At 39.4% G+C, this 9,062-nt stretch overlaps 1 protein-coding gene across 3 annotated transcripts in view; it reads right to left on the reverse strand.

Moving 5' to 3' along the window:
* The window catches only part of LOC133651401 (ribonucleoprotein PTB-binding 1-like), a 35,311-nt gene extending 26,678 nt beyond the window's left edge, over positions 1 to 8,633 (reverse strand). For 2 of the 3 annotated variants that reach the window (XM_062049344.1, XM_062049343.1), the window contains exons 1-3: positions 8,221 to 8,633; positions 5,849 to 5,915; positions 3,464 to 3,933 (exon numbers count right to left, since the gene is read on the reverse strand). In XM_062049344.1, the coding sequence (XP_061905328.1) occupies positions 3,464 to 3,933; positions 5,849 to 5,915; positions 8,221 to 8,547 (864 nt within the window). In that variant the 5' untranslated portion in view covers positions 8,548 to 8,633. The remainder of the gene's footprint in view (positions 1 to 3,463; positions 3,934 to 5,848; positions 5,916 to 8,220) is intronic. The other variant, XM_062049345.1, reaches the window with a different exon arrangement.
* Positions 8,634 to 9,062: the final 429 nt, after the last annotated feature.

The raw sequence follows: 9,062 nt of genomic DNA on the forward strand, positions 1-9,062 counted from the left end.
GCACGGATTGGTGATCAGGTCAATGGTTTGCTCAACATCGACGTCCCACTGGGGTGACTTTTTCCTTGCCCGTATGTGGGCTCTGTACCGAGGATGTCGCTGTGGCTTGTGCAGCCCTTTGAGACACTTGTGATTTAGGGCTATATAAATACACATTGATTGATTGATAGCAAGGGCAGGACTTGGGACAAAACAGTTAGCAAGCTTTGACCGAATAAATCATGTAAAACAACAAATGTTCCTGGATGGCATTGTGACAATAAAATTGCACTTGTGTCCAAATACAGTATTTTTCGGACTATAAGTCGCAGTTTTTTTCATAGTTTGGCCGGGGGTGCGACTTATACTTAGGAGTGACTTATGTGTGGAATGATTAACACATTATAGCGTAAAATATCAAATAATATTATTTAACTCATTCACATAAGACAGTGGTTCTCCACCTTTTTTCAGTGATGTACCCTCTGTGAACATTTTTTTAATTCAAGTACCCCCTAATCAGAGCAAAGCATTTTTGGTTGAAAAAACGAGACAAAGAAGTAAAAGCAGCACTATGTCATCAGTTTCTGATTTATTAAATTGTATAACAGTGCAAAATATTGCTCATTTGTTGGGGTCTTTCTTGAACTATTTGGAAAAAAAGATATAAAAATAACTAAAACCTTGTTGAAAAATAAACAAGTGATTCAATTATAAATAAAAATGTCTACACATAGAAGTAATTATCAACTTAAAGTGCCCTCTTTGGGGATTGTAATAGAGATCCATCTGGATTCATGAACTTCATTCTAAAAAAAATTTCACAAAAAAAGAAATCTTTAACATCAATATTTATGGAACATGTCCACAAAAAACTTAGCTGTCAACACTGAATATTGCATTGTTGCATTTATTTTCACACTTCTTTTTGACAGACATTTAAAAAATATCTCACGTACCCTTTGGCATACCTTCAAGTACCCCCAGGGGTACGGGTACCCCCATTTGACAACCACTGACGTAAGAGACTGGACATATAAGATTTAGCGATTAGGAGTGACAGATTGTTTGGTAAACGTATAGCATGTTCTATATGTTATAGTTATTTGAATGACTCTTACCATAATATGTTACGTTAACATAGCAGTTGGTTATTTATGCCTCATATAACGTACACTTAGTCAGCCTGTTGTTCACTATTCTTTACACATTTTAAATTGCCTTTCAAATGTCTATTCTTGCTGTTGGCTTTTATCAAATACATTTACCCCAAAAAATGCGACTTATACTCCAGTGCGACTTATATATGTTTTTTTCCTTCTTTATTATGCATTTTCGGCCGGTGCGACTTATACTCCGAAAAATACGGTAGTTAACTCAGGTGATTAACTGCAAACATATTGCATTAATCATGGTTACATGCGATGAGGTGGCGACTTGTCCAGGGTGTACCCCGCCTTCCGCCCGATTGTAGCTGAGATAGGCTCCAGCTCCCCCCGCGACCCCGAAGGGAATAAGCGGTAGAAAATGGATGGATGGTTACATGCAGATTCATCACCATTTTTTTAAATCACAGACTGTTACGGATTGGTGATCAGGTCAATGGTTTGCTCAATAGCAACGGCAGGACTTGGGACAAAACTGTTAGCAAGCTTTGACCAAATAAATCACGTAAAACAACAAATGTTCCTGGCTGGCATTGTGACAGTAAAATTGCACTTGTGTCCAAATATTAAAATTATTTAAGTTAATTTAAAATATATAAGCCAGTTACAAACCATGATTACATCAAATCTAAAAAGTGTCATTCATTTTGAGAGCAGAAAAATAAGCACTTTTTAAAAAGGTATGTTCATGGCACTACAACAGTTCCAGAGAATTGTGTTAGAATAATTATATATAAGTTATCACAACTCTTATGCTTAAAGGCTGTTGCTCTAGTTAGTAGAGATGTCCGATAATATCGGACTGCCGATATTATCGGCCGATAAATGCTTTAAAATGTAATATCGGTTTCAAAAAGTAAAATGTATGACTTTTTAAAAGGCCGCTGTGTACACGGCCGTAGGGAGAAGTACAAAGCGCCAATAAACCTTAAAGGCACTGCCTTTGCGTGCCGGCCCAGTCACATAATATCTACGGCTTTTCACACACACAAGTGAATGCAAGGCATACTTGGTCAACAGCCATACAGGTCACACTGAGGGTGGCCGTATAAACTACTTTAACACTGTTACTGTGAACCCACACCAAACAAGAATGACAAACACATTTCGGGAGAACATCCGCACAGTAACACAACAGAACAAATACCCAGAACCCCTTGCAACACTAACTCTTCCGGGACGCTACAATATACACCCCCCGCTACCCCCTCCCACCTCAACCTCCTCATGCTCTCTCAGGGAGAGCATGACCCAAATTCCAAGCTGCTGTTTTGAGGCATGTTAAAAAAAATAATGCACTTTGTGACTTCAATAATAAATATGGCAGTGCCATGTTGGCATTTTTTTTCCATAACTTGAGTTGATTTATTTTGGAAAACCTTGTTACATTGTTTAATGCATCCAGCGGGGCATCAAAACAAAATTAGGCATAATAATGTGTCAATTCCACGACTGTATATATCGGTATCGGTTGATATTGGTATCGGTAATTAAGAGTTGGACAATATCAGAATATCGGCAAAAAAAGCCATCTCTACTAGTTATTATCTATTCTGTACATTTTCTGCTTCGTGCAAGGGCACACAACTTGTTATCTTCCAAGGCATGTGAGGAGTGGCCTCGCCGCGGATGTTTTCTGTCTTTCAGCCTCGCTAACAGCCAAGGACGAACCAGCACCTCAACAAAGATAAGGCATAGCAGGCAGACAAAGCAGAGGCAGGGCGCAATCGACAAGGCCCCCAGCACATTCCGTCACATATTGTGTGTACTGGAGCTGCTTGCATAATGTGACCCCTCCCTTTAGAAGCAGCCTCAGCCATGTAACTAGGGAACTCCCAAACTGATTAAATTCAGATCTGCTTTTAACCAGTGATTAGTGTTCTGTGTCCTGTAATGTCCCGTCTTGTAATTTTACTGTATTATTATGTATTTTACAACGTACTGCTTTTATATTTCCTGTATTTTATATTATTACTTTGAGCTGTTTTATATTTAAATTTTTTTTATCCTGTAAAGCGTCTTTGAGTACTCTGAAAAGCGCTATACCAAATAAAATGTATTATTATTATTAAATAGAGGAGCGCGTGGACTGTTCCTCAGAGCGTAGGGTGAGACTGTAACGGAGTGTGCAGCTCCATGTGTTCTCCTCATGAGCAAAATTGAACTCTGTCTCTGCCTGATTCCTTGCTTCTTGTTCTGTTTAATAGATAGTTTGGTGCTTAAACCTGACAACTTGTTCCTTTGAAGCCACCCTAAATGATCTAAAGACATATGGGTAGAATCTAATATTGACGTAGTGTGTGTGTGGTGATGCTGACCTGGCAGAAGACGGGAGGGTGGGTGTCAGCCAGTGCGTTGCGGAGGTCCTGTGCGCTCACCAGACTGTGAGGCAGGCGGTCCACGCAGAGACACTTGGAGTGCAGCAGGGGGTACGTGAGCGAGCCCACCTCCGTCCAGTGCACGTAGAGCATGCGCGAGCCCAGCTGCTTGCCCAGGAGCTCCGACTTGGCCCGGGCGGCCGAGTCCTTCTTCATGTACTCCACGAAGCCGTAGCTCTTGGAGTGTCCGCTGGACGCCCTGTACACCAGGAAGCAGCGCTCCAGGTTGCCAAACGGCCGCACCAGCTCTTCGAACTGCTGCTGGGTGAAGGAGCGCGGCAGGTTGGCGATGCACAGCAGGGCGTCGGTGGGCTGCAGCTGCACGGAGATCTCCCGCTCGCGCAGCACGCGCTGGTGGAACTCCCTGATGGCGCTCTGAGCCTGCTCGCCGTTTAGCAGGGTGACGAAGGCTGCAAGGTGAGGACCACAAACTGTCACGTGATGGAGGTGCATTTCTACTTTTCTTTCAAGCATTGCATGAAGAGCAACGATAACACCCGCATTTCCCCCCGGGAATTCATAAGTATTTCTGATAACGATTAGTTATTATCTGCTACGTATATTAGGGCGGGGCCAATAAACACATTTTGCTGAAGGATAGATTGTGCACAAATTACCAATAAACAACATTTTTGTCTGCATTATTTTGTGGGCAAATGTAATCATAAGTATTTTGTTGTCATCACGACATACTCCCTTGTTTGTTCGCCCGTGTTGATGGGCTCATATTGCCCATCCGGTCTGAAGCTGAAATATTCCCACAACAGGATATGGACTTTGTAATAGTGTTATAATGGTACCGGTACCAAAATGTATTTCGCTACTTTTCTAAATAAAGGGCACCACAAAAAATTGCATTATTTTCTTTATTTGAACAAAAAATGTTAGGGTACATAAAACACATGTTTATTATTGTAATATAGCCCTTAAAAAAATAGTGAACATACTAGAATATTGTATTACAGTAGTATGGTGGATTTGGTGAAGAGCCACCAGTTATCAGCGCTGATTTATGGCATTTTGACATGTAACTAACTACAACATAACTACATTAGTAGATACAATGTATGGTACCATTTAATATATATATAGTATATACTTAATATATATACAAATCAGGGTTGTCCCCATATTTGGTACCAGTACCAAAATGTATTTCTATACTTTGATACTTTTCTAAATAAAGGGGACCACAAAAACGTCATTGTCTTTATTGTAACAACAAATGGTAGTGTACATGAAACATATGTTTATTGTCTTTATTGTAACAACAAATGTTAGTGTACATGAAACATATGTTTATTATTGTCATTTAGTCCTTCAATAAAATGTTGAACATACTAGACAACTTGTCTTTTAGTAGTAAATAAACAAACAAAGACTCCTAATTAGTCTGCTGACGTATGCAGTAACATATTGTGTCATTTATACACCTATTATTTTGGACACATTATGAGGGACAAACTGTAAAATTGGATTATTAACCTACTTGTTCATTTACTGTTAATATCTGCTTATTTTCTCTTTTAACATGTTCTATCTACACTTCTGTTAAAATATAATAATCACTTATTCTTCTCTTCTTCGATACTTGACATTAGTTTTGGATGATACCACACATTTAGGTATGGATGTGATACCAAGTAGTTACAGGATCATACATTGGTCATATTCAAAGTCCTCATGTGTCCAGGGACATATTTACTGACTTTACAAACATAATATACATTTAAAAAAAGATTTTGTGATGCTAAAAAATATCGATGTAATAGTAGTATCGACTAGATACGCTCTTGTACTTGGTATCATTACAGTGGATGTCAGGTGTAGATCCACCCATGGCATTTGTTTACATTGAGTGAGCTATTGTATCCTCCTACGGTGTGTAGTGAAGCATGTTTAGCTATTCCTCGTCCTCCAGTGATAATGATACTTGTAAGAAACTTACTTTATTTGTCGCCACGGAGACCAGTACCAAATATGATTCATTAGTATTGCAGTACTATACTGTGTGTGTGCCAATGATTGTCACACACACACTAAGTGTGGCGAAATTAATCTCTGCATTTGACCCATCACCCTTGTTCACCCCCTGGGAGGTGAGGGGAGCAGTGAGCAGCAGCGGTGGCCGCACCCGGGAATCATTTTTGGTGATTTAATTCCAAGCCTTGATGCTGAGTGCCAAGCAGGGAGGTAACGGCTCCCATTTTTATAGTCTTTGGTATGACTCGGCCGGGGTTTGAACTCACAACCTACCGCTCTCTAATTGTGTTTGTAATAAAACGTTTGTGTGCTTAAAAAGACAACACCATTCTAAAAACCCACCTGTGCTCTTGTATTTGTCTACAAAGCAGTACTTCAGGTCATAGTTGGCCAACAGCTCATGGACCTCCTGAAATTGACAACACAAAAACAATGATTAAAACAAAAACACCAAAATAATACAATTATAAATGGCTAAAAAATAATTATTGGAAAAAAAAAAAAGGCATAAATTTACAATTAAAATGGACTATTCAATGAGATTCTGTCAAATATATTTTACAAAATTCAAGTTTACAATAGACATATTTTACGATAGAATACAATTATATACTGTATATATAATATGTAAATATTACATATGTTATATTTTATATTGCTACTGTGGTACATTTTTAGTCTACTTTACACCTGCATTATCCTTTCCATCATTACCCTTTCCATCATTTGTAACTGAGCTATTGTGTGGAACAATTTCCCCTGTGGATCAATACAGTTTGTCTAAATTCCAGCTTGTATTCTTAGGTTATTTCGATTAAGAGGAGAAAACTATAATTTAAGGGGGATGTTGAAATAGGTAAAGTAAGAAGGAATATAAAATACAAATGTATTTCAGGTTTAGGAGTTAAATGGTGGAACAAGCTCAGTGATGAGTTGAAGACATGTTTGTTAAGGTTTAAGAAAACCTTGAAAGGTGAAATAATTAAAAATTATAAAATATATTAACAATTACTTTCATCCCATTGATTTTTTTAACGATGTTCCAGGCAATCTAATTTTCAGTGGATGTATAGGATAGGCAAATATAAGCTTTGGCTTCAGCCTATTCCTTTTTCTTTTCTTTTTGTGTGTATGTGTATGATTGTTAAATATGTATAATCCGTGCTGTTGAACTGATCACACAAAATGGTTGATTATATGAACAAAATAAACGTATTTCATTCATTCAAGTTGTCTAAGTCTAGTGTTAATGGCCATTGCAGCTCAATTTGAGAAAACTAAAATTAGTAAACTTAAAATAAACATTTAAAGTTGAGTCCTAAAGTTGCAAAACAATGATCAAAATAAGAAATCTGAAAATATATGTATCACATACATAGCCAGCCATAAAGCATTTTGCACTTTCAAGTATAGTTTGAATTGATAATTAAACCCTGAATAACTTTGTAAAAAAAAAAAAGAAGGTAATTTCTGTTTCTCTTGTTATCAATCATGTACAATAGAAGTGTCTAACCAGCAGGGCAAGTGCACTTGTGGGGGGTTGGGGGGTGATGGCTGACCCTTTGTGCGAGGAGAAATTGTTCTGTGTTGCGTTTGTCCATTCACACACCAATGGCGATGCTGCCTAGCACTTTCTGAAGCGTTTTGTCCGCACGCCTTCCACCTTTTGTTACAAACACACTCGCATCTCGAACTGCCACCGACAGCCCACCCCCACCGTTGTGAACAATGGTATGGCCTGCCGCGCCACATTAGTTACACACCGACAGCCCACCCCCACCATTGGGAACAATGGTATGGCCCGCTGCTCCACACCAGTTAGACACCTTCCACAAAAAGAGGGGTTTAACTAAATTCTCATGACTTTTAAAAACATGTTTGGGGAGTAAAATTTGCAGAAAAAAAATGTAAACAAACACGTAGTCTCTGGCTAATTATAGGAAAGTGTGATTGACTTGACATTGAAAGCGTTTAATGAGTCAAACAGGGACAAGCAGTAGTAAATGGATGGATGGGTCAAACAGGCCACAATAGTGACAGTTAACGTCACAGTTGGGGGGCATCTGTCCTTTCATCCTGGACAATATTCATGACAAACAGGTGCTTTGTTTTAAAGACTTAGACAAACTTTAATGATCCACACTGTATGAGAAACACTTTGAAAAAGGAATTTGACCTTTGCAAGCTCATTATACTATTGGCTAAGTTTTATATTCATAAATGTAAGTTTCTCAATACCCGACCTGCTTTTTGTGCCTTTAAAAAGAATTAGAACTCTACATTAAAACACTCTCTACTTTACATGTATTATTTATTACTTCTAAAAAGCTGTGAAAACTATGATGATGTGTTCTAAATTTAAATTATTTACTTAACTTGTGTGAGCCTATGGCTTTACACTTTATTGATATATATATTTTTTTCTTCCATTCTATTTTAGTGTACTGTTTTTGTACTTACTTTGATTATTATTTTTCAACTGTTTGTAAATGTTGCAATTTATAAATAAAGGTTTATAAAATGTATTTTTAAAAAACGACACAGTTGGGATTTAAGTAGAGTCAAAACTTCTTTAGAGTTTTTAAAAAGCATTAATTAGGAAATATGTTGGATAAAAGCGTCATTTGGGGATAATGTGTAGCGACAAACGAAGTTTTGAATGGCTAGCATAGCTAAGCTAATGCTAGCTAATACGTCACTTTAAGAAGTCCTACCTGGTTGGTGACGTCACACGGCAGATGTTTAATAATAATCTTCCTCCGGTTGAAAAACTCCCGGCGAGTTCTCTCCAGGCGGCTCCGGACCTCCTCGGGTGTCAAGTCCTCCTCGGCCCCCTGCGGAGCCTCGCGGCCCGGAGAAGAGGCCTCCTCGCCGGCTTCCAGCAGCTCGGGGTGACGCCGGCCTTCTCCGGGCCGACACTTCCCGCAGTCGGCGGCGAGGTGGAGGTGGTCGTGAGGCGGGCGAGAGGCGAAGTTGAGCGCGGTGTGTGACTCTGCGGTGTCTGGTTCGGCGTCGACGCTCGCACACACGACGGCCGCCATCACACACTCGGGCAAGTTGAACTCTTTTCTCTCCTCGCTGGAATCACACAGTTTAAACAATACACGCCGGGCCCAGACCTCGCCGCTCATTGGACGGGACGCCTGTGACGCGACTGGGCGGAGCTACGGGAGGTCTGTGACGCTAGTGGGCGGAGCTACGGGAGGCCTGCGACGCTGGTGGGCGGAGCTCGCTGTGAGATGCAACCCCAAACCGGAAGTAGACAAGACGGGAATATTCAAATGTCAACGTTCCACTTCACAAATAAGACGATAACGATAATAAATGATAAATGAAATACAAGCTACACATGAAATATTCTGCTTGACAACTCCTTTTCATTTTCATTGAGGGCGACATCGTATTTATGTTTCACCGCTTCTACTTTGCACAAAAACTAACTTCTACTTTGCACAAAAACTAACAAACTTCTACTTTGCACAAAAACAAACTTCTACTTTGCACAAAAACAAACTTCTACTTTGCACAAAAACAAACTTCTACTTTGCACAAAAAC

The sequence above is a fragment of the Entelurus aequoreus genome, linkage group LG06 (assembly GCF_033978785.1).
Source record: "Entelurus aequoreus isolate RoL-2023_Sb linkage group LG06, RoL_Eaeq_v1.1, whole genome shotgun sequence".
NCBI lineage: Eukaryota > Metazoa > Chordata > Actinopteri > Syngnathiformes > Syngnathidae > Entelurus > Entelurus aequoreus.